The 26,179-nt window shown below is 35.2% G+C and overlaps 1 protein-coding gene and 1 long non-coding RNA gene across 2 annotated transcripts; one reads left to right on the forward strand and one right to left on the reverse strand.

Annotated features, from left to right (window-relative positions):
• The first annotated feature begins 16 nt into the window (after positions 1–16).
• On the forward strand, positions 17–22,039 carry Polr1C (RNA polymerase I and III subunit C). The gene is made up of 11 exons (XM_089244536.1): positions 17–101; positions 1,149–1,208; positions 2,742–2,852; positions 7,147–7,279; positions 12,067–12,180; positions 12,335–12,384; positions 13,134–13,193; positions 14,078–14,144; positions 16,644–16,763; positions 18,819–18,935; positions 21,856–22,039. The coding sequence occupies exons 1-11, from the start codon at positions 42–44 to the stop codon at positions 21,996–21,998; spliced, it is 1,035 nt and encodes a 344-aa protein (XP_089100662.1). The 5' UTR covers positions 17–41; the 3' UTR covers positions 21,999–22,039.
• On the reverse strand, positions 16,803–26,156 carry LOC149076831 (uncharacterized). Its single transcript, XR_016194110.1, has 2 exons — positions 26,076–26,156; positions 16,803–17,025 (listed from the first exon to the last, which is right to left on the reverse strand). It is a non-coding gene; the product is annotated as an uncharacterized LOC149076831 (long non-coding RNA).
• Positions 26,157–26,179: the final 23 nt, after the last annotated feature.

Raw genomic sequence — 26,179 nt, forward strand, 5'->3', positions numbered from 1 at the left:
CATTATCATTTTCGAAACAGGAAAAATAGTAAACAAACATAATGGCGATGTCAGATACACGTGAAAATCTCGTGCAGTTGAATGAGTATTATGCTACCAATGTTAGTGATAACAAAATTTCAGTTGATCGTTGCCGTTATGTTTTACTTTGAAATTTCGTTCGTTGATGAAATTAATTAGTTTTATCAATTATATTTAGTTATATATCAATTATATTTTTATATCAGTTGCACATGTTTTTGTTTTCGGATGTGTTTAATTTTAATTTGAAACGCTTTATGTGCTAAGCACCGGCAGTGACGTAACTTTGAGGGTTGAGGAGGCAGCTTCCCAGTTGGGCAGACCTTCAACACGGTATTTACATAACAGAGATTCAAGCATTTATCATCTTCACTTTAAAATATGGGTGAGAGATGGCAGCACCAGCAAGAAAACGAAATAAGCACAACTCTCTTTTGCTCTATTCAACAGTTGAATATATTTTTATATAATTTTTTTAAATTAAAAGTGTGGGTCCCCACATATTCCCAAGATACCAGTATGATCTGTCCAGAGAATTTGGTACTGTTAGTAGACATCCATGCCTGAACCGGGATTCAAAACCAACACCTGCACAATCAGAGGCTAGCTCCCTAACCACTCAACTGCCCAGTGGCATATTGCTTGCTTTTGCTCAGGCGTGGATCCAGCAGGAAGCGATGGGTGCCTCGGCTTCAGTAGCAGTTGAATTTGCCATGGCGTCCCAGTGAGGAATGCTATGCGGCACATGACTATGGGTGCTTATAGCAATGAAATTGTAGCAATATATCTAGCACCCTAAGAATTCAGAAATTTAAAAAAAATTCAAGCTGAACCTAATGGTCTGACACACTTCTGATGCTATGAATCAGGTGTATATGGGAGGAGGGTGATGGGAAGGCTCATCCCCCCTTGCCCACAGTGAAAAATTTGTATCATTGGTATTAGCGGGGGCATATTAGCCACCACAGTTCACTATACACAACCTTGGTGATCCCCATTCCATTCAAGAGGCCTGTAACTGTTTTTGGTTTATCACTGATTATAGATTGTATATTATCTCTTGTATATCATTATTTCATAGATAATTGTGAAAATGTTTTGACAAGCCAATAATTTTTTTTCCCCAGACTGGTACATATAGCTCTAAACATGACAAAGTCAACAAGTCCTTCCAGCAGTTTAAAAAGGTAAAACCGCATAAGTTGTATTTTGTCAATGATATTAGAGGTAAATGGTATTTTCTAAAACAGTCAGACCTGGGCATAGCTTATCTAACTTCTAATGACCATAAATGATGATAAATAAAAAGACTTCATAAGTAGGGTGACTCAATATCGAATAACTAATGTGCCGATTATGCTGGTAAAGATCTTTAACAACTGATTTTTTTATTAAAGATCATAAACAGGAGCACATTAAAAATGATAGATATTGCACCGAAATTGACTGTAACTTTTTTCAATATGTTTTCCCCATTGTAAATTAAAAAATTTTCAAGTTTGTTGATTGAAATGTATGTATGCGAAGTTCAAAGTTGGGTAATTTGCAAACTGCCCAGTTGACCCAGCCAATGTCCAAAATTCTGGCTTTGCCAGGCCCTATATACAGGGACGTCTTAAGAGCATCATGGGCCCCCGGGCCAGATGATTTTTCTGAGGCCCTACCATGCAAATTTTCGAAAATCTCAACCAGATCCCATTTTTGTGAGGCCCCCGGGCCGTGCCCTAAGACGGCACTGCCTATATATACACCTATGATTCTGGTCATTGTCACGTTGGTGTATATTTTTGTGATAGTTATGGCCATTTGTAATTAGCCATATCTAACCATAATAATTATGAGTAGCTATGGCAAGCTTAACGGTCAGGGGAATCTGAATATTGATATCTTAGTGATCCGCATATAGGGGTTGGCATAGGGATAGACATAATAGAGACAGTGATTTTTTTCCCCTATTATCCAAAGTCTGCAGTAAATGGAATGCATATATAGATGGTGTACAATACAGGTAGGCAATTCGTCAATCGCAAACCCTATATAGGTAGATTGCAAAACTGTTTCTTCAGATGATTTTCTTGCAAAATCCTTGCAGTAAACATTTATGAAAGCATAAACGTAAAGATATTTGCAATTGCACTTTTTGAATGGTTACAATTTCATAAAAGACAATGGTATTACAGTAAAAATCCAATGAAAATACCCTCTATATCAGTGATTGTCAGTGATATACAGTCAAACTTTGATAATTTGAAGTCCAAAGTCACTGGAAAAAGAATTTTCCGGATCTGTGAAATGACTATAAATTGCAACTTAATCATCAATATTCACATAAGATAATAATTATCAATTATTAAAATTTTATCATCAGTTACAAAAATGTTTTTCAAATTTTAATAATTTATAATTATGCTAATTTATCTTAGTTGCAATATTATTCCACTGTCCTGGAATCAGCATCACTGCAGAATTTCTTGACCATGCTCAAAGTCTTATTTATGGAAAAAATTAATGTTCATCCATTATGAAACTGTTTCCCAAATTTTGCTTGTCATTCTTATGTTATTAAGGGAATATACTTTTATTAATGTTTTACAACATGAACTTTCCTATACATTCCATACTTTTAATGATGACAAAAAATGTTAAGATTTTGAATGTTGTTTGATTTGAAGCTAATATTAATAAAAATATCATTTTTTATGCTTTTATTGTTATTATAGGATTTCCGAATTGTAATAAAAAATATTGACAAAAACTTGTCGATGGAGTTTGATATGATTCACATAGATGTTTCTCTTGCTAATGCTTTCAGGAGAATTCTTATAGCAGAGGTAAATCTTAGAATTCAGTTTCTCAAATTATGATATTTCTTTTTAAAATTTTAGAAAGTATACATGAACTTTAACATCATTAATACTTTTTTTTTTCATTTTCTTGTGAAGAAAGTAATAATCTTTATTTAAATAGGAAATAATTTTTTTTCAATCACTGAAAGTTATGTTAGACAGGGCCGTCTTAAGAGCATCATGGGCCCCCCCCCGGGCCAAGTGGTTTTTTCCGAGGCCCTACCTTGTAAATTCTAGAAAATTTCAACCGGATCTCATTTTTGTGAGGCCCCTCTCCTTCTGAGGCCCTCGGGCCGTGCCCGGGTGGGCCCATGTGTTAAGACGGCACTGATGTTACAAAGACATTTAAGAGGTTGCTTCTCTAATATTTAGTTTCATACCATTCCCTTCAGGGATGAGTTTAAAAAAGATGTTAGTCAAACCTCTCTATCTCAAAACTGACAGGACAGAAAACTGAAAAAAAAAATTTTGAGATAAAGAATTTTCGAGAAAGAGTTTTTTTGAGTGAGAAAGAAAAAACATGCCAAAAATGGCAAAAAAACTCGATTTGGTAAAAACTAAAAAACACCATACTGTATATTACTACGCACTAATGAGTCAAGTTACACAATCAATGTTCAATCACACTATGCAAATGCACTGATATGCGTTCAATTTATTTTTTATTTTTGTACAATTCAAATTTTATTTAACATACTTTATTTAAAATAATCCTCAAGTTTGGATTTATGCATATTTTTTGAATTTTGAGCCTCCACAAATTCATCTATACTAACAAGAACTGCAAATATTTCAAACCCATGCTCAGTTTGCTCCAAAAAATGGCACATCGTTTTAACAGCATTTGTTTAGAATTTTTCATACTGCCACTTTTTTCTAATTCCTCTGGAGCATCTCTTTTGCTCTATTTTCGTCACTCGAGTCGACACAATAATTTTGATATCAGTCAAGGTTCTGAAAGCTTGTCGTAAACACTTTATTTCCAGAAAATCAGAAAATGAAATTTCTAGTATTGTTCTGAGAACCACTGAAATTCAAGCGAAACCACCAGATCTGATCATCATCAATGAGATGATTGATTCCAAATCCGCAGCTTTCTTGAAGCAATTTTAAATTGTCTGTTAACTGAATTTTTGTCATGCTGAAAAAAAAAGCCATCAACATGGCATTCACCCCCTTCCTATCAATCACAGTATTTATTTTGGATTGATTCAAGTTTATCTATATTACTAGAGGTGTAGGGGGTTCCGGATTTCAGCGGCGTAGGAAAGTATGGGAGAGACAAGATCCATCAAACACAATAAGCTGTATGGATAATCCTTTCTTATCAGTTTCTTTCTCTTCTGAAGAAAAGCCAGATTTCACTCAAAAGAAAAGGAATTTCCTGTGTTTTTTTTTTACTACCATTGGGCTTGGCCTTCGAGATAGAGAGTTTTTCAATTTTCAACAGTTTGTTATTTCTTTGAGGCAGGTTAAAATGCATTTATTTAGCTCAGTAAATGCAAAGACTTTTTTTTTATTTTTTTAGATGTACAGTTTTTTTGATAAAATTAGGTTTGACAGTATCATGTTTGTTATATGCATTATGCATAGGAAAGTCCCTTTGTCCTTGAATAACTCGTAAACCGTTGATCCTAGAAGAATATTTCCAACTAGCTATAATTCCCGGCGTTGCCCGGTGTTTTCTTCAATGCCGCTTTTTGGATCATGCGATATCTCCCCCTTTTTTGAGGGACATGCAAACCGTGTCTAAGTTAACCAATATGGCGACTTCCAGCGTGACTCATGAAAGAAACAAATCTAGATTTAAAGAAACGTAGAAATGAATATATATTTTTTCCCCCTTTTCTAAGGGTGCCAAGTATTTCGATCCTCCCCCCCCCTTTTTGACCTTCAAGTTATCCTTCTGCCTGTTTCAGCTTCCAAAAATGCTTAGTTAAAGCTATGGAATTTCTTCAATGTACTTTACGGGCCCATAATTAATTTTAAATATCCTAACCTCCATGAATTTATGCACTTGAATATTAAAAGACAATACGGAGGCTTTAATTTTCATGCTTGAGAAGACATAAATAAAAAGTTGAAATCAATGTTATTGCACGAATATCCAACTCAAAAGTAGGTCCGGGGCTAATTACTTCATATTTAATCTCCTGGGCTTCGTATAACTCTAAGCCCAGAAACTCAATATTTCAAAATCGAGTATTTAATAAAATTTTTAAAATTATTGATGTGACAGAAACCCCCACCAAATTTCCGCATTTCCAGATTAAAATCGGCAATTTTAACACTGATTTCTATGAGGATCATCCTTTTCCTGACCCTCAAAGCGATGCTGATGATGATTATGACGTCATTCAAAAAGCCTCATTACTGGGAGTATTGAAAATGCGGCTAACCATTATAAAGGCATAAACTATTATACATAACTGGCAGCATTAAAGAAGTGACAAACCATTGTAAAGACATAAACACGTCTGAAACGCATTGCTAGGGAACCACGGTAACCAAAGTAAACGTTCGGAAAGTGATTGTTGAGGCCCAAAAACCATTGTTGCCGGACAGTTTTTTGCCCATTTGGGGCATTTGCCCTGGTCTGACGAAATTTTAAAGTAGCCTATCGTTCAAGTCGGGTCCCATTTGGTATATATGCAAAATTTGGCGACGATCGATCTAAAATTGTAGATTTGTATAGAGAACATACACACACACAGACACACACACAGAAAATCAATTTTATATATATAGATTGGAAAAAGTATTCAAATAATGTGTAGACCTCAGATGTGTCGTTCATATCGCAAGGGGTTTTGTTATTAAAATAAAAACTAACTTTTTATTTGGTCACCTTGTCCTACAAAAACCCAGTCAAAAAGTTGTTGCCCTGCCTCTCCTGAGCCCAAAGAAAAAATTCCATGGTTTTTAAGTGAAATATTTTAATTAGAAAATCGCTGAAAATCAGGTAAACAACAGAATAAACAGTGATTTTTTTTATTCAAATATCTCAGCAAATATTGCACGTAGACACATAGAATATTTGTTTTGGCTCAGGAAAAACAGGGCAAGAACTTTCTGATTAGGTTTTTTAGGACAAGTAACCAAACTGAAATTTAATTTTTTTTATTTTAATAACTATACAACATCTTGCAATATGAATGATGTATCTGAGGTCTATACATTATTAAAAATTTGGAATTATGGTTCTAGGATCAGTGGTTCATGAGTTATCCCATGATAAAGGGACTTTCCTATGCACCCTGTATAGATGTCCCTTGCTTTAAGTTTATTTCATCAAATTATAATAAAAAAAGTTGTAAAAATTGAGTTGAAATCAGCATGGATGAAAGCCTCCCCCCACTTCATCCTAACACCCAGTAAAGAAAAAATTTTAGAATGAAGTTTCCAAACTTACAAGTGAATCTTGTGAATTTAATGACAGTTTCCTGCATACAATTTGTATTATATTTGTGTATGTTCCTGTTAATTTGAAGCTCTTATTTGAATGCATATTGTTGATTGAATATATATTGTTAATATGAATGTGCATACATGATTAGGGGTCATTTAGATTCCATGATAGGGACCCCAATTGTTATTTTGTTCCCCTCCTCGTGTTTCAGAATTTTCTCAAGCACGACCATGTTCTTTGGGGCAATGAGCTAAAATTGTGTAAGTGAGAGAGCGTGGTCATGCTCGATCTGTTCTGTTCTGCATACAATCTGCTCATAGCCAATTTTGCTACTTTGAGGGGAAAAAAATTGTCCTCTAACTTGCATGTGCAAATTCCATTTACCAATAATGAAATCTTAAAGAGATAGAAAGCTTTTTTCTCATCCCAATATATCAAGGAAACAGGTATTTCCAGAAAATATATTTCCCTGATATATTGGACTGGGGGGAAAAAAAAGTCATCTGTCTTTCCCTCCCACCTGGGAGGCCAATTGCTGAAGTTAAGAGAGAGGTTACTAATGCCTCTACTTCAGCACCTTATGGCACAATGCATGAAATAAGGGACTCAAGGTCGTGTCTCCAGTGATGTAGATGGTTGCATACTTGCCCAGTTTACAAGAGGGCCTGGGTTCTAGACCCAGCAGAGACCAGATGACTTTTCTTTCCAAGTTCACCTTGGTATAATATCTAGAAAATATTTATTTCCTTCAATGAAATCTAAGTTATCAAAGGGGGTTGTTGATCATGATTTTTTTTAAAAATTAATTTAGTCTTGTATTTAAAAAGTAAATGTTCATGATAAGTTGGTTTTTTTTCAATTACTATTAAGGTTCCTACTATGGCAATAGACAAAGTTTACATGTATAACAACACGAGTGTCATCCAAGATGAAGTTTTGGCTCATAGACTGGGTTTGATTCCTATAAAAGCTGATCCTAGATTATTTGAATACAGACGAGAAGGTGAGTAACTTTGAGAAAAAAAAATCAGTCAGATTTTTTTGAATTTATTTTAACATAAACTGACTGAAACATGCCTTAAATAACTTGAATTGGCTTAATACTACAGAGGAACTGAAGAAAATATTATATTTTGCATACCAATATTAATATCCATGTTTGGAACATGGTTATAAATTATCAAAACGTGTTATCTCACTCTTCATCTGCTCATTTCACTGCTGTGTCTTTGAAAGAGAGAAAGATGGAAGCTATTTGTATCATTTGGTCACTTGAGATGAAAAGTGGATCAAGCATGTAGGTTTCATAGTGAAAAGACCACGAGAGAATCAATCAGGCCAGCCCTCACAAAAAAAAATTTGATATACTCTTACATGGGTTGAGTAATAATGTCCAGTTGCTGGCTTGACTGCCATGTTATGATTCATATTAACTTTCAACATTGCCATGCCATAACATCAGACTGGTAATTTAATGAATAAGACAAATTACATTCTGCCTTAAAAAACATGTACCTAACAATACTTAATTGACATGGAAAACAGTTTTCCATCAAGACATTGCTCGATGAAATCTTACTCTATGTAAAACTTTAAATTTGCACATATGTGGATGGTTAGCAAAGAATTTATGAAGCCTAAGCACAAGTTTAAGTCTTTTCTTTTTCCTCTCTCTTTTTTTGTATTTTTCTAGCATTCTCTTTGCAACCTAATTAGTATATTTACTATACACTGTTATTACAACCTGTTAAGACAGAAGCCTGTCTTTAATAGAATCAAAAAAGGGGTGTGGGTCATAATCCCGACAGACGAAATCCCGACAGGTCAAAATCCCGACAGGGTCGAAATCCCGACAGGGTCGAAATCCCGACAAGTCAAAATCCCGACACGGTCAGAATCCCGACAGGGTCGAAATCCCGACAGGTCAAAATCCCGAAAAGTCGAAATCCCGACAGGGTCAAATTCCCGACACGGTCAAAATCCCGACACGGTCGAATTTAAAAATTCAATTTCGCCGTATAATCGCCGCACTTCGCGATTTCTGTCGGGATTTGAATTTCTTACGGCAAGGGGCGTTGGGGCGCCGATGAGAATGATAAATTGCGATCAAATAAATTTTTTAAATTTTAATTTCGCCGTATAAGCCGCACTTCGCGATTTCTGTCGGGATTTGAATTTCTTACGGCAAGGGGCGTTGGGGTGACGATGAGAATGATAAATTGCGATGAAATAAATTTTTCAAATTTTAATTTCGCCGTATAAGCCGCACTTCGCGATTTCTGTCGGGATTTGAATTTCTTGCGGCAAGGGGCGTTGGGGTGACGATGAGAATGATAAATTGCGATGAAATAAATTTTTCAAATTTTAATTTCGCCGTATAAGCCGCACTTCGCGATTTCTGTCGGGATTTGAATTTCTTGCGGCAAGGGGCGTTGGGGTGACGATGAGAATGGTAAATTGCGATGAAATAAATTTTTCAAATTTTAATTTCGCCGTATAAGCCGCACTTCGCGATTTCTGTCGGGATTTGAATTTCTTGCGGCAAGGGGCCTTGGGGTGACGATGAGAATGATAAATTGCGATGAAATAAATTTTTCAAATTTTAATTTCGCCGTATAAGCCGCACTTCGCGATTTCTGTCGGGATTTGAATTTCTTGCGGCAAGGGGCGTTGGGGTGACGATGAGAATGATAAATTGCTATCAAATAAATTTTAAAATTTCAATTTCGCCGTATAAGCCGCACTTCGCGATTTCTGTCGGGATTTGAATTTCTTACGGCAAGGGGCGTTGGGGCGACGATGAGAATGATGAATTGCGATCAAATAAAATTTTCAAATTTTAATTTTGTCGCATAAGCCGCACGTCGTGATTTCTGTCGGGATTTGAATTTCTCTCGGCGAGGGGCGTTGGGGCGACGATGAGAATAGTGAATTGCGATCAAATAAAATTTTCAAATTTTAATTTCGCCGTATAAGCCGCACTTCGCGATTTCTGTCGGGATTTCCGTTTGTCGCTGCAAGTGGTTTGTGGCGCATACCATGATCAATGGAGATCAATAATTTGGAAATTCATTTACTTTTCCAACTTGGCGAAAAGCAAAGGATTCAGGGTTGCCTTTTTCTGGCATTTATCGATTTTTCTATCCTCCACAAACACTGCTGTTCCTTATTATTTTCTTTGAGAATTTTTCGAAATTCTTTCTCGCTCAAGTTTCAAATAGACTTAAAATGTCAAATGATATTGCACAAAGTTAGACCGTTTCATGAAGATCTTAATTTAAAATTTTCAAGGTTTTCGAAAGCAATGTAATAGTAGAGAAATATTTTTATTCATATGTATAAAATTACATGTCTTGACAGCTTAATTCACTGATTCATCGCCGAGCCGCAACCACTGAAGGTCAGGCCCGTATCTAGAAATTCCATGCGGGGGGGGGGGGGGGGGACAAGGTGGTCAAATAATATATTTGGCCATGTTTTACCTTATTTCAATCATTTTCTCTCATTTCGAAGGGACCGGATCCCCAATTCCCCCCTTCTCACTACGAAGCTATAAACATAAAATTCTGTCAATAGTTTTATTTTATACTGTTGAGACTCCCAAAAAAATTTCTTAAAATTCTATCTCTAAGTTGGTCTTAAGGCTTTGAAGAGAGTATGCAAATTGTGTGGTAGTGTAGTTGCATACAGGGTGTCCTTTAAGAGTTAGTACGGCCATTGTCTTCTCAACCATCCGTGGTAGAGATGATTTCAGTTTGAAAAAATGCTCAAAAGGCGTTCAAAAATTACCCTGTACCAGTTTTGAGAGTGAAAACACAGTGTGTAACAAAATAAAAAAATATAAATTTTTAAAACTTCTAATTATAAAGTGACTGCACCGTATCTCCTGAGACCAACAAAAAAAATCTAAGTTGACAAGTACAATGTTCGCCGAGATATTTGAATTCAAAATTCGAAGGAAAGGTGGAAAGGACAGCATAAATTTGGGGAAGGAGCGTTGTCGATTAGTTTTTGCTGTCTTTTCATAACTTTTCTCCAGTTTTCGAATTCAAATATCTTAGCGAATATTGCACTGAGAAACATGCAATTTTTCTGTTGGCATCAGGAGAGACAATGCAACAACTTTCAAATTGGAAGTTAAAGGACGGGAAATCAAAGAAAAATTTAGATTTTTTTGTTTTGAGCCACACACACTGTATTTTCCGAGGATGATATCACTTTCCGCTATCTATACGAAGGTTTCAACGGTTGGCTGATGCGAGATGAAGTTAGGAAGGAAAAATTCACCTGTGCTCTTGCTAGGAATCAAACCCACGTTCTCGAGCTTTCTGGGTGAGCCCACTAGACTACAAAGGCAAAGAATATCAATTTTTCCTTGGAACTTGTATGCGATGAACGGTCGGACCTAACTCAGGCCTCTGGAATCACGAAGTGCGGCTTATACGGCGAAATTAAAATTTGAAAATTTATTTGATCACAATTTATCATTCTCATCGGCGCCCCCACGCCCCTCACCGCAAGAAATTCAAATCCCGAACCGCGGCTTATACGGCGAAATTAAAATTTGAAAAATTTATTTCATCGCAATTTATCATTCTCATCGTCACCCCAACGCCCCTTGCCGCAAGAAATTCAAATCCCGACAGAAATCGCGAAGTGCGGTTTATACGGCGAAATTAAAATTTGAAAAATTTATTTCATCGCAATTTATCATTCTCATCGTCACCCCAACGCCCCTTGCCGTAAGAAATTCAAATCCCGACAGAAATCGCGAAGTGCGGCTTATACGGCGAAATTAAAATTTGAAAAATTTATTTCATCGCAATTTATCATTCTCATCGTCACCCCAACGCCCCTTGCCACAAGAAATTCAAATCCCGACAGAAATCGCGAAGTGCGGCTTATACGGCGAAATTAAAATTTTAAAAATGTATTTCATCGCAATTTATCATTCTCATCGGCGCCCGCACGCCCCTCACCGCGAGAAATTCAAATCCCGACAGAAATCACGAAGTGCGGCTTATACGGCGAAATTGAATTTTTAAATTGGACAGTGTCGGGATTTCGACCGTGTCGGGATTTTGACTTGTCGGGATTTCGACCCTGTCGGGATTTTGACCTGTCGGGATTTCGACCCTGTCGGGATTTTGACCTGTCGGGATTTCGACCCTGTCGGGATTTTGACCTGTCGGGATTTCGTCTGTCGGGATTGTGACTTGTCGGGATTTCGTCTGTCGGGATTGTGAACGGAACCCTCAAAAAAGATAGTCTAATGATTAGTTTTTTGATGTGCACCTTTATAAAATGGAAATCAGTCTAAAATGGAATATTATTTCAGTCTCTTCACATTCCATTTCATGCAGGTATTTTCTACTTCTCCTGTGTACCTGTATCTCATATTGGTATAGATTTCACTGTATTAACAATTAACGAATTGAAGCATTGACATAGAAAAGCATGTAAGTTACAAAAAAATTGAAAATTATTTTTTTTGTTTTGTTTTTGCGGATAAAATAATATGAACCAATGCCAATAGCTTGGAAAAGCAAGGAAGTCTCTAGAAAAAATAATTTAATTTCTGCAGCTCTCAAAAGATGGTGTTTGCATCAAATATAAAAATATACCAACCAAACTATGCTTTGCTTGTCCTGTAAAATTTGTTTTTTGTGATTTACATGCTTTCCCATGTTAATGCCTCAAGTATTAATCCTTCATTATTTGTCATTTCATTGTGTTCTGTTGCTGTGAGAAAAAAAATGTTTCAAAATAAAGCAATTTTGTTTACTGAAGGAGATGATGAAGGAACTGCTGAAGATACTATCGAGTTTGAGCTCAAGGTCATGTGCACCAAAGGTGCTCACTCCACGAAAGATCCACATATGAGGCAAGGATCTCACTACACAGGTATGAAAATACATCTTTCTCTTCAACATGCAGCACATTTTTGTTTAGAACTATGAATTTGAAAATATGTGAAAACAGTTATTGTTACCGTTAAGAATATCTGCGACTTTGATTCAAGAATATGTGATTATGCTATTTGTTTCTCACTTGACAGTGTATACCAGCGATTTAAAGTTTATCCCAAAGGGAGAGCAACAGCGAATGGTAAGACCCAGCACATTTTCTAGAACACGTTGATCTGAAATTTCGATATAAAATTTTTTATTTTTTTCACCATGTACATTATGGGATGGCATACGACTGATTTTGTTACCTCAATAAGTGAGTAATTATAATCAGTCTTGTCTCAAGAGCATCACGGGGCCCTGGGCAAAGAGATTTTTCTCCTCTACCAGTTCACATGCTTACTCTTGAAAATTTAAACCAGATCTCATTTCCATGAGGCCCCTGCATGGTTGGAGTTTCACACATTAACCCTTTCCGTCACAGTGAGACCACCTGTTTACATTGTTTTCTATGGGTTTTTGAAAAATGTCTGCCCTTCAAAGTGTTAAGATGGCACAGATCAGTATAATAGAGATGACTGACTTCATTGTCACACTGAACTTCCAGCTTAACAGGCCTAAATTAAAATCCAAGCAAAAAAGCAGTCTCATATGCTTTTAGTTCAAATATCTTTACATTCTTTTGGTTCCAATTTCCATGCATTGTTTCATTTCATTTGTTTAAAGAAATGACGTCTAAATTTTACAAACATAAAACTTCTATGTTTTAAAAAAAACTGATGTATGAGTACAAAATATATAGAAAAATGTACATATAATGAACATTATGAAAATTTAACTTTTGTCAAAACTATATATATATAATGTGAAACATCAAATTTAAGTAAATGATAAAGCAAATATATTACGATACGTGTTTTCATAAAATTTATCATTTTTTTCCAATAGTACAATGAAATAAGACCAGTTGATGAGGATATTTTGATAGCAAAATTGAGACCCGGTCAGGTAAGTTTTCTTTATTTACCTTAAAGAAACTAATTTTTTTTAAATTCAATATTATAAACAGTGTGTGTGTGTGTATTATCTGATACTTGTATAGATTGTTTGATGTTTTTTGAGTGGTACCTCAATACACAAGATTCGGTTCTCAAAGTTACTTGTATTGATGAAATTGTCGTATCTTCAATGAAACTTGCCTTTATGAAATAATGTAAATTCTGTTGATCACTTTTATTCAAATATTAATTACTCTGCTCATTTGGTTAATGAGGATTGTACAATCTATATATGTGAAATTAATTTTGTCTGTGTGTGTGTGTATTCACTATACAAATCTATAATTTTAAACCAATCATCACCAAATTTTGAAAAAAAACTATCAGGCAACAATGGTTCTTGGACCTCAGCAATAACTTTTGGAATGTTTACTTTAGTTACCATTTTTTCTTTAATGCTGCCAATATATGAAGAAAACCCAGCCAGCGCCAGGTATTATAGCTATAGCTAGTAGGTATACAAATATTATGTATATTGAATGTAGTTTTGCTTATGAGATGAATACAATTTGTTACACAGCAAAACATTGTCTTTCATTTCCCATGTGCAATTGCATTTTGTGGCTGCAACATAAATTTCTTCAAACGATACCATAGTTCACTGATTGGATTTCTCTTTCTGACAGGGCCTTGTCTTGAGAAGTGCATGATTCTAGGGACAATGAGCTGAAATTACCTCTTTGACTGTGCCTGAGTTGTGCAGTTCATTCTGTTCTGTTTTAGGATTAGATTTAAATTTTTGAGTTACAAATAGAAAATCACCTAACTTAGTAAATAAAAGTAATATGGCCCAACCATGTTCTATAGAATTAATTTCAAGTTTAATATTCGCAGGAGATTGATTTGAAAGCGCACTGTTTGAAGGGAATAGGACATGACCATGCCAAGTTTTCTCCCGTTGGTAAGATTTAAAAAAAGCCATAAAGCGTTATTGTGCATGAATTTAAATTAGTTGAGTGTTACAGGGTTCCTAGCAACCTGGAAAATCAAGAAAAATTTAAAATGTTGGGCAAAAGTCAATGTGCAAATATTTGGTAAAAGTCGGGGGGGGGGGGAAATCTGTGAAGGGGAAGAAACAAAAAAAAATTGTAAGGGGGGGGTTAAGATTTTGAATTATATTTCTTTTTTTGGCAGTTCTGATCAGGGAAATTTTTGCATTTTGGGCAGTGAAATGATCAAGCATATTTTACTGGGAACCCTGTGCTAAAATTTAAAATTTTATTTTTGCTTCTGTTCCTGGAAGTGAATTTCACTTTCAAGCATTTTTTTTTTCTGTTTTCAAATCACAAATTATATTATGTGCCAGATTTATAGATGTTTAAAAAAATTCTGGAAATGTTATATTTATTGTATGAATGCACGAACAAAGATGAATAAATAATTTAGTCTGAAAGCTGAGCAATTAGCATGCAAACTTTTTGTTTGACAGATTGGAATCTGAATTCCAGGGAAAGGTATGATAAAGAATAACTATTCTGATTTGACTTTAATAACTGTAGATCTCTAAGTAGCATTCACACCCATAATACAAAAAGACCTCAGTGAAACCTCTCATATTTAAAGAAAAAGGTGCCGAGCCTGTTTTGGATCTGAGGAAATGTCTTTATAATGCTAAAATAAAAGACTTTAAAGCTGATAAAAAGCAAAAAATTGTAGAAATTAAACTACTTTATTTATAAAATTTTGAATAAGTCTAACAAAATTATCTTGCAAGTTATTTGTCCTGTTTCTTTGGTTGATTTAACCATTTTATTAGTGCATATAAAGGACACGGGAAGTCATTCGGATACACAAGAACTGTGAAAGATCTAGTAACTAAAAATTACCATTTTCATGCATGGGCAATGCATGCTCTGCCCAGGTATGGGAGAGCAGGCCGGTCTGGTGCCCCTGGGTGCTAGACCAGGGGGGGTGTAAATTTCACCCTTTAACCCCCCTACTCCAACATTACAGGAGAGCGCTTAAATATGTGTGTAGCTGTAATATTTCATATTATTCTTTTTCTCTGTATCGCCACTAGATGGCACCGCTTACACAATTATTATCTATGTTATTTTTCCTGCCTTTTGAGGCAGATGTTATTTTGTATTGACTCGAGTCAGTCGTGCCTTTTTCATCTCATTAATAAAAGTTTTTTCATTATAATTGAAACCTTTGCGTTCTCCGTATATAACGGCACGTTCGTCATTCGTATACAATGTGCATATCTCGATTGGCCAAGCATCTAGTTGTAGCCCTGGAGGGTGTGTGCCATCAACACATGAAAGAGAGCAATAAAAATATAAAGAAACATTTCAGAATCTCAATACTGAAGCAATGAGGTGATTAGCATGCCAAGTCGCCAGTGAACTGGTTGCAATCGTATTCTAGTCATAAATATTCCAATATCCTTGACTGAGTGACCCCTAGAAATCGTATGATTTGGGTCTCCTGGATACTGTCTCCTTTTATCTAGGCAACATGAGTATCCTTGTGTGAAGAGGACCTTACTGTGTGACATGAGATGAGTTGCGTTGGGTTGGATTTTATTTGATCTTGCTAATTTTATCTTGTGCATTCAAGTGAACCTTCAATAGGGTTGATATGTTCCTTTGAAAAAATAGATAAATAATGCTACATGTTGCGAAAATTTTGTGCAGTGGACTTGCTAATCTGGCATATATCAGACCAAGGTATGCCAGGTTACTGGAAGTTAGTTGAAAAAGCCTATTTAAATAATATAAACTTCTGTGCGTAGACATATAGTGACGTATATTTTGAAAAAGATGTACTCTCCACTTGTTAATACAAGATATACTGAAAAACTGAGTACTTATGTAGAGACACTGGCTTTTGGAAAAATCAGTCCTGATAGCAGCAGAGATAAAAAATTTCCAAAAATCAGTATCTCTACATAATTAGCCAGTTTTCCAGTATATCTTGTATTAACAAGTGGAGAGTACATCTTCCTTGAAATACATGTAGCAATCTGGTGGCCTGGTGTCATTTACGAGCCATTAGCTGATTGTTGTCACCAGACATCACACGGTACCATTCAGCATGTATATGCTCTACAAAGGTGAAATATTCTATCTATCAGAGTATAGCTTAGTTGGTAGAGCACTCAACCAGCAATAGAGGGATCCCAGGTTTAGGCTCCGGTAGCAGCAGAGATGAAATTTCTCCAAAAATCAGTATGGCTGCATAATTAGTCAGTTTTTCAGTATATCTTGTATGTAGTTACATGTTTCCCCCCCCCTCCCTTATGCTGAAAGACAAAGCACCAGATTGCTGGACGGGCCAGACTAGCGCACAGCCAGATTATCAAGCCTACTATTATTTTTTTTTGTAATTGAAACTGTGGGTATTGATGATTTATTGTTATAAATTGATATTTATGCTAAAATTCTGTTACCTGTAGCTACTGCATCATATCGCCTTTTGCCTGAAATAACTCTGCTGGAAGAAGTTTCAGATGATCGAGCTAAAAGATTAGCTCATTGCTTCTCTGAAGGTGTGATCGAGTTGGTTGAAAGCAATGGTATGCTTTTGAATATAAAATAATAACTGTATGATGTGGGTGTGTAGTTAGTTTCTTTGAAAGCAGTATAAAATCAAATTAGTCATCCCGTGATCCTTTTATTGATGGTTTTCTTTCACTTGAGCATATAATTTTTGTTATCCACATATTTGTATTTGTTTTGCACATAACCTCCATAGTTGCTTGCTGAGTCAGTGATGTCAGCATTGTAAGTTGTTTTTGTTATATCACTGCCAAAAACACTGAAAGCATGACCCAAAACCTGTAAAGAATTAGTGAATTATACATAATTTTATCATTTACAATTTATGTAATTTAAATGAACTCCTATTTAATTTTTTTGCAAAATAATGTGATCATTGTCATACTGTATAACTATATACAATCAAACTCATTTTCAATAGCATCAAAGGTTCCATGAAATTTTGTCGTTACAACCAAGACCAATTTTGATAATATTAGAATCATATGCAATTATGATGTTATTTCATTATAGTGATTGTGACCATATTTGATCAAGGAAAATAGAAAAATGTGATAATTACTTGGCAGTTAACCCCTCAACTGTATATATATGCTTTACAGAGTCTATGCGTTAACTGCCACAGGTGTATTTACAAGTCTTTACAGCATGCGTGCAAAAAAGAGTGGCACCGGGGAGCGGATCATGTAAGATTTTGTCACCAGTTAAGCGATACATTACAGATTTTTGCCTATAATTTTGCTAACTGTCTAGGAAATTCCCAAATATCTTATCGTAAATAACCCTTGGTGAGAAATACAGTGCTACAGCAAGTGTACTGAAATGTATTTCATGGAAAAATAAACATGGCAAGTGGGATATAAATATTGTAGTTATATTCATAACACAATTTATAAATCCTGAAAAATACCTTCATCCCTGATTCTAGTGAAGATTAGGAATTTAAGTAAGCTTCATTGGAAAAATAAGACATTTTTATAAGATAAATCCAGGAAGGGCAAAATACAGGAATGTCCCGCATATAGGTCACATCAATGGGCGAGTCGGAGTGTCTACATGTACAGTGAATCCTGCTTTTAACATTTTTCAAAAAATCGTCATAAGCAGAAAAACACTTTTAACTGAACATTTTTATGAGTATTAGAGTAAGAGTTAGGAACACGAAAATGAGTCATACCAATCGTAAAAATGTTCTAAGTGGGCATGTGTGTTCCCAGGAGTTAGAAATGTTCTAAGTGGAGTGTTGTGAGCAGGACTCATTGTAATATAAAAATTTTCAAGGTTAGGTACAAATAGCACAACAAGCAAATATTCTCTGAATGTGACCAGCTCATATCCTAGGGATGTCTTGGAAAAACAGCGTCAATGCGGAAACAAAAATGAAGAAAAATTTGTTGTTATATCCGAGGTTATTACATTTTTATCAATGCAACAATACAATAAGCAAGGTTCATCAATATTATTCTTAGTGGGAATCAGTCGCGTTAATATTGTCAATTATAATCCGTCAATTATTGATGTTATAGTCAAAGTGTCATTAAAACTGAGGTTGTTATAATCGAGGTTTGACTTTTATGGAATATATCTTCTCTGTTAATCAAGTTGAGTATGGAAGTATTATCCTTGGTTAATTGAAGTTTTACTGGATACAGGACTGGTTTTAACTTCATTGCAGGGTTCTCAGCGAACTGGAAAGCGGGTATAATGTAAAATATTTGGCATAGGTTATGAAAATATGCAAATATTTGATAAAATTCAGGAAAAAATACTGTGAAGAAAACAAACTCAAAAAACATTTGGGAGGGTCAGATTTTGAAATTTATATTTTTTCCTTGGGGAATTTTGTTCAGGGAAATTTTTGAGTTCTTACCAAGAAAACGATTAAGCAGATTTTACAGGGAACCCTACATTGGTAATGGTGATATACATTTATATTTGTCGTCTTAACTTTAGTTGTTCGGAGTTGCTGGATTTGGATCAACATTCAATCATAAATGTTTTATGTGCCCTATTTATTATTGATTTGCAAATGATTACACAAAATGCATTGTGTTTTTTATTGTGTCTTCCAGGAAAAACAATTGCTAAAGTCTGTAATGCCAGGAAAGATACTGGTAGCAGAAATGTATTCTGCGAGGAGGACCTGAAAAATGTTGTCAGTATCAATAAGGTGAAGGATCACTTCATTTGTAAGTGTCTCTGCAGCTTAAAATTTTTTTTTCCTAGAGGTTAATGCAAATGGTGTTATAGTATTAAATATGTGATTGATGTTTGTGTACTTATGAGATTTCTTCTTTTTTTTTTTATGATGATGAGGATTTCAGTTTAATGATATAAATCAGTAGTTCTTGACTAGGGTGCATCATTTCCCCCCTCCCCCCGGCTTCATGATGTTCTAAGGCTTTTTGATTTGGTGATGTGGAGAAAAAAGGGAATATTTTTTCTAGCTCTTAACAGCTCTTAACATTATGGGGTTTGCCGTCAAGTAAAGACCCGACAGATGGCAGCACGGATACTGGCAGGAGAAAGTCTTTCTGTGAGGACACAATATATCTGTCGACACCACTAATCTACGAACGTTGATAGTAGTTCGTCTTAAACCGCTGAGTTTGTTATGTGCCATCGACGCCGTTGCATTTCTAGTTCTTTGTAAATATGTTTAAATAAATAATAATATTAATTCCCATGCCGCTCTTGCCTCAACATAAAGGTGCAGTCAAGTGCCCATACTTGGCACAATTTTGAACTTTGCACTGGAAAATCAACCTCTCTATGAAACGTTAAAATTAAAAAAAAAATCTCCACATTCTCTGACAGGTGTCTCAGTCATTTGTATTGATAATTTGAAAATATTAAGTATACATTTAGTACCTGAAAAGATGTAATTTTTTCAAGTTAGGCATGAGTACCCTAACTTAGGACAGTATAGTTTCTTTTGCATTGTTTCATGTTTAAGTGTCCTAATTTTAATTTGGGACCGGTTGAATCTTTTTTGAAAAATTTCCTAAGACAATATCAGACTAAAAAAGAAATTGGAAATCATGTTATTCATTGAAAATAGCATCACAACCTTTATGACAAAACCGCAATGTAAGTTCTCTGGTAAGAAAATATCACAGATCACTGCACATATTCAAAGAAGGAGCAAATATACTATAGATGTATAAAAACTTAAACCAGAGAAATTTGTACTACATACTTGAAAAACGCTAATGTGTTATAGTGGCTGGCATAAATGAAGAGAGAACAAAACATTAAAATTTTTGGAAAGCTAGAGTACAAAAGTGTAGCGATCTCAGAAGATGCTAAGAGGTTTTTCTTACAATTCTATTTATCTCATTTATTGAAACTTCATCAATGTAATCAACATCAGGAAATGAAAACACATCTGTTTTACCCATGTAAGTTCTCATAAAATTGTGAACAGCTGCCCATCTAAACTAGCATCTATGACCATTCCTATGTAATTAATTTGCAATTCCATGTAAGTTGGACACACAGAAAACCAACTTCAGCTGACCACAACTGGGTCCTCACAAAGCAAGTCCATCACTGACCACTCGCCCACCACAGGGGCGATATCTGGTCACAGTAAACATATAAGCAATTTAAGTAAATTTAGTGACATTTAATAACAAATAATGTATTAATATTAAAAAGCTATTAATATTTAAAGTTTATGAGCTAATGTCATTTAATTAATCTGTTATTTAAAAAAAATTGAATAACTAATACACATTGATTTTTAGAAATAGTTCTCTTCTCACTGACTCCAGTGCAGGTCATAATTTCGGGGAAGGGGGTGTATCCCGTTACCAATAGTGCTTTGAGTCTGAAATACTATTTAATAATGGGTGCAGTTAATGAACTGATATAATTAAACTATTGCACTGTAATATTATCATTAATTAGAATTATCACAGTATTAACTATTCTTCAGTATTGCCGGGAAATAATGTAATTTTAGAAGAAAAAATATTTACTAAACTATACAGAAAAATCGAGTTTTCTTTTTGTTTTCAGGGCCATTTCAATATTTGTAGAACAATTTGAGCTGTGTACTTGTTATTTTTCCAAAAACATTTCATTGAATAAGCTTTGAAACAAAGATCTGGCGTTTCAAAAAAGGCTTCGTGTATCGCACTTACGGCAACCTTTCAGTGGATAACTAGTTAACCCTTTAAGCGGCACAGCAGAAATCATTGAAGCCCCCTGTAAAATTTCATGTTTTTTAATGAGAAGTAGGCTTTCTTCGGATTTTCAGCAGGTGCAAAGATAGCAGTATAAGGGATAAGTGTTCCTTCCATTGAGAAAAAAAATCTTTACAAAATATCTTAGCTTGTCAATGCTGAAATAAGAGTCGAGATATCAATACTGCTTAAACGGTTAATAAATTAATTCAAATAAGTGAGGGAAAAAAACTGAATTCAAGTGACTTATTTATTCCAGATTCCCGCTATCCGTCAAATAAATGGAAATTTTTTCAAAATTATGAAACTTCTGGGTTTGTCAATGCTAAAATAAGAGGCAAGACATCAGCGGTGCGTGCTTAAGGGGTAAAACATATCATGTGTAATTCACCGATATATTTCATAATTTATCTATTAATACAAATAATTTTATTCAAAATTTATTGATTGCAGCTTCTAAAGTGCATGCTTCTAGTGATAAAAATTTCTTAGGCATGACTAGTTCAGTACATAAATGTATGATCTGGGTTCAACATCATTCTTCTTCTGGGACCTCTGGATATTCCTGGTTGCATTTTAGGTGCAGGATCCCGGGGAAGAAATCTTACTTCGGTTCATGGGAATTTTCGGCCAGTCCACAAAACATTTTGTCCAATTCATGTAACCACTACGTAATTTCAGACTTGAACAAATAAAATATTGTCTCTTTATTGGTTTTTATTTGTCTTGGCTATCAGGGTTTGCAAATTATTTATATCATTTCAGCCAAAAGTCTGCGAAATTATTCAAAAAATCTTACTGGCGCGCAAGTGTAAAAAGGTTGAAGAATACCATACATTTTTATTGAGTGTCTCTTTTTCCATGATTGCTCGTGTGAAACTATTAGTTTAATTTCAATTGGCATTTTTATATTTTCCAGTTTCGATTGAATCCACTGGCATTTTACCACCTGATGTTTTGCTTTTAGAAGCAGTCGGGGTTTTGAAGGAGAAATGTAGGTTTTTTTTGACGGAACTGAGATCCTTGAAGATTGGAAAGAATTTGCACAAGAAACGACAATGAACATGTTGGTTGCATTTAAATTAATAAATACTGTACGTTAAGTGCATTGTGTTTATTTTAAAAATTTACATCTATTCCTGCATACAGGATACATAGAAAGCCCCTTTTTATACTGGAATAACTCACAAACCGTTGATTCTGGAAACATACTTCCAGGGGGAAAAATATCCAAATAATGTCATTAATGTTATAAATACCTCAAATATGTCATTCATATTGCAAGGGTTGTATATTTATTATTAAAAAGTAACTTTTTATTTAGTCACCCTGTTCTAAAAAAACCGATTGGAGGAGAAAGTGGTTCCCGTTTGCTGTCTCTCCTTTTAGTACAACAAAAAATTCCATGTTTTAAAGTGTAATATTTGTTGAGATATTTGAATTTGAAAACCGCTGAAAATGAAGCAAAGAACATCATATGAAGCATAGAATAAGCTTGCCCGTTTAGTTTATGCAGGGTCTCAGCAAATATTGCACTTTTGAAAACATGGATTTTTTTTTTTTTTTTTTTGTGCTCAGGAGAGACGGGACAACAGCTTTCTAATTGGGTTTTTAGGACTGGGTGACTAAATAATTTTATATATATATTTTTTTTCCCCCTTCAATAATTGTATATATATATATATATGTATCATTGCATCATATGATGCGTCATTCATATTGCAAAGGGTTATATACATATATATATATATAACCCTTTGCAATATGAATGACGCATCTGAGGTCTATACGTTATTTAGGTAAGTTGTTCAATTCGAAGTTTGAAATATGCTTCTCTCTGGGATCAACGGTTCATGAGTTATTTCAGGATAAAAAGACTTGTCTATGCACCCTGTATAATGTAGTCATTGATATTATTTGTGATTATGCTTTCTAAATGCCAATCAAATGTGTGAAACCAGCGCAATTCCTGCGCCTGGGTGAGCTTAAATATAGTATTAAGAATGGAGGGTTTGGGGGGGGGGGCATGGTGTGTGTGTGTTCGAGAACAATTGACATCTGAGTAATTTTTTTCTTCTAATCAATCCTATTATACAGTACTTTATAACTGTGACACACAGTTGGATTAGTACAAATACGTGAGCGAATCCTTCTATCTGGTAAACATACGGAGAGATAGACTTGGAAGTCTTCTGGGGGGGGGGGGCACGATGATGATGTTAATTCATATATACATTAGATCAGCCGACTCCACCTTTGACGCTGGGGGGTAACCCCCCCCCCCCCCCCGTATCACAGCCCATACTGGTAAACGTATGAAATATCTTAACTCATTTAAATTTATTAGTGATATGTGATTTATTGTATAGTAATACTTTTGACTTACGTCACCCCACAGTTACTTCATCTCATGGGCGGAAATACGGGGGGGGGGGGGGGAACAGTGCCTCCTCCAGCATCAAACGTGGAGTCGTCTGAACTAGAACTCCTTAATACACGTATATGAAGGCGTCTTAGTCTGAACTAATGTATGTGTATATATGAATTGACATCATCATCATCGTGCCCCCAGACTTTCAAGTCTATCTCCGCGTATGCTTCATCTAGTCCTAAAAATATATACAGGCGATCCCGCTTATAACGTTCCCATTTAGAACGTTTTCCCGCTTAGTAGGACTTATTTTCGTTGTCCCAACTCCAAGTATATAATTCACATTAAGATTTCCCGTTTAAAGCGTTTTCTCGGAACATTTTTTTTATGACGGTTTTTTGATACACGTTATAAGTGGGATCCACTGTATATGTTTTTCAATTGCATTTTCAGCAAAGCTTAAAGGTTTATCGCGGACAAAGAAAGATCAGACAGACAAAGCATATGAAAGATCCATGTGCTTTCCACACCTCTTAGGTCACCGTTTCCGTCCCTCGCTCACCGGGTCATTCTTTTGGTCACTCACATGCTTGCACACACTCTAGGTCAGAGGTTTCCAACGTAACTTTTTGGGGAGCCCTTGATAGAAGGCCCGTAGTTAGCAGTGGCGTAGGCACGTTATGGTCAGTGAGGGAGCAAAATTCGGAAAGGCGCCATTTTTTGTTCCTGCTTTAGGCGCGAACTTAAAATTATGCATTAGTAATTTAAAAAATTAAAATAATTTTACGTTTTCACACTTGTGAATTTTTTTTTCAAATTAAATTGATTATTTTTCAACTTATTAATTTAATTAAAAAATGTAAAGGATATTTTACAGAGTGATCAGCGAATAAGCCCTTATTTCAAAATTAAATATGTCTACAACAAAGATCAATAGAATTATGCGGTAAACGGTACGTTCATTAGCAAAACTGTAAGAATGTTGTACAGAAATTTCGAAAATTTAGTTTTATTTTAATTTTTTAAAATTAAAAAAAAAAAAAAACTGGAGATTTTGGGGTTCCGAAAATCCTTATTTGTGTGAAGAGAAACCACTGCATTCGCCTAAAGTTACTGCATGGGCTGCGGTATGCGCCAGAGGCATTATCGGCCCCTTCTTCGTGCGAGAAACGATTACTACTGAACGTTACGTTACAATTTTGGAACAATTTGTCAGCACACATGGCGCATACCGCAGCCCGTGCAGTAACTTTAGGCGAATGCAGTGGTTTCTCTTCACACAAATGAGGATTTTCGGAATCCCAAAATCTCCAGTTTTTTTTGTTTTTTTTTTTAATTTTAAAAAATTTAAAAAAAAACTAAATTTTCGAAATTCCTGTACAACATTCTTACAGTTTTGCTAATAAACGTACCGTTTACCGCATAATTCTATTGATCTTTGTTGTAGACATATTTAATTTTGAAATAAGGGCTTATTCGCTGATCACCCTGTATGTAGGCTATTTATACAAATACAGACACCAAAAACACAGCTGGGAAATCTCCCAAAAAGGCGGTTCGAACTGAATTTGGATAAAAATATTAAAATTGATAAGGGAATTTCGAAATAATTGCTTAATAACAAATATATATATTTTCTCTCTCTCTCTCCAAAATTAGCTTAAGATTTAAAAGCACAAAAAAAAATCTTCATGCTTCCAACCAATCGCTTTCATCATTTTACACTCATCTCGTAAGCACATATCACATATAAACTACTACAGTAAAACCTGTCTTTAACGGAACCTGTATTAAGCGGAAACCTGTTTTCAACGGGAAAAATCCGTGGTCCCGTGATTTCAGTGCATATCCCGTGATTTTTAATACACATTAAAAAAAACTTGGATTAAACGGAATCTGTCTAACGCGTAAACGGAATGGAAAATTCTACCCTTTAACGGAAAATTTCACACAAACACAGTGTTTGGCGACCAATATAGACCAAAGGATCATACAAAATGTTAAAGTGCTCCGCCGAAATTTTTTACACAATACAGTATATGCTTTCAAATGTGTGTTTTACATCATCCACCCTTTAGATTAGCAAAAAACCGTTTCTGTACTTGATGCTGTGGTTTTGATAAGCTATATCTAGTAAAGCAGTTGCTTTCTGATATTGCAACAAAATTTTTCGGAAAAGCAGGCGTTGAATTTCTAAATGATATGTAAGTATTAAAAAGTTGTACGCAAGATGTGTGCATTCCGTGGTGGTAAGGCTGAGCAGGGCCGGAATTAATTAGAGAGGAGAAGCAAGGGGGGCAACTGCCCTGGCTGCAAAATTCAAAATGGGGGGGGGGGGGTTGGCAAAGTTTAGGTGGGAACAAAAACACCGTTATAAAATCATCGAATTTTATGAGGTAGGGGCAGCAAAATCATGTTTCTCTCTCTTTCCCTCACAAAATTCTTAGTTACGGCCCTGAAGCCGAATTAACAGAATTCGATTATAATAACACAAAGGTATTTTCTTTCGAAATTTTAATTTTTTTTTACATTAAAAAATTTTTTTTTCTTCTTTTGGGAGGCGCACGAGCTCCCTATGCCCCTCTCTCCCGTATACGTTTCTGATCCGAGCAATATGTGTTAGGAGGTGGGGGCAGTGCTGACGAAATTTGGCTGACAAGGGGCGGGAGGGGATCAAAAAATGGCTAAAAATTTGCTGACGTAATACTTGAACAGCCCCTAATGAAATAATTATTTAGTTTCACATTCCAAAAAAAAGCTGCGCTTACTTGACACTGATATACATGCATAGTAACGACCTGTTTTTTAATGGAAGACTGATAAGAATACGCGAGGCGTAGGATATTTTGGAAACCAATCTACCTTAATCTAA

The sequence above is a fragment of the Pholcus phalangioides genome, unplaced genomic scaffold (genome assembly GCF_987345545.1).
Source record: "Pholcus phalangioides strain wild (caught in Gottingen) unplaced genomic scaffold, Ppha-v1.0 ptg000015l_1, whole genome shotgun sequence".
Taxonomy (NCBI): Eukaryota; Metazoa; Arthropoda; class Arachnida; order Araneae; family Pholcidae; genus Pholcus; species Pholcus phalangioides.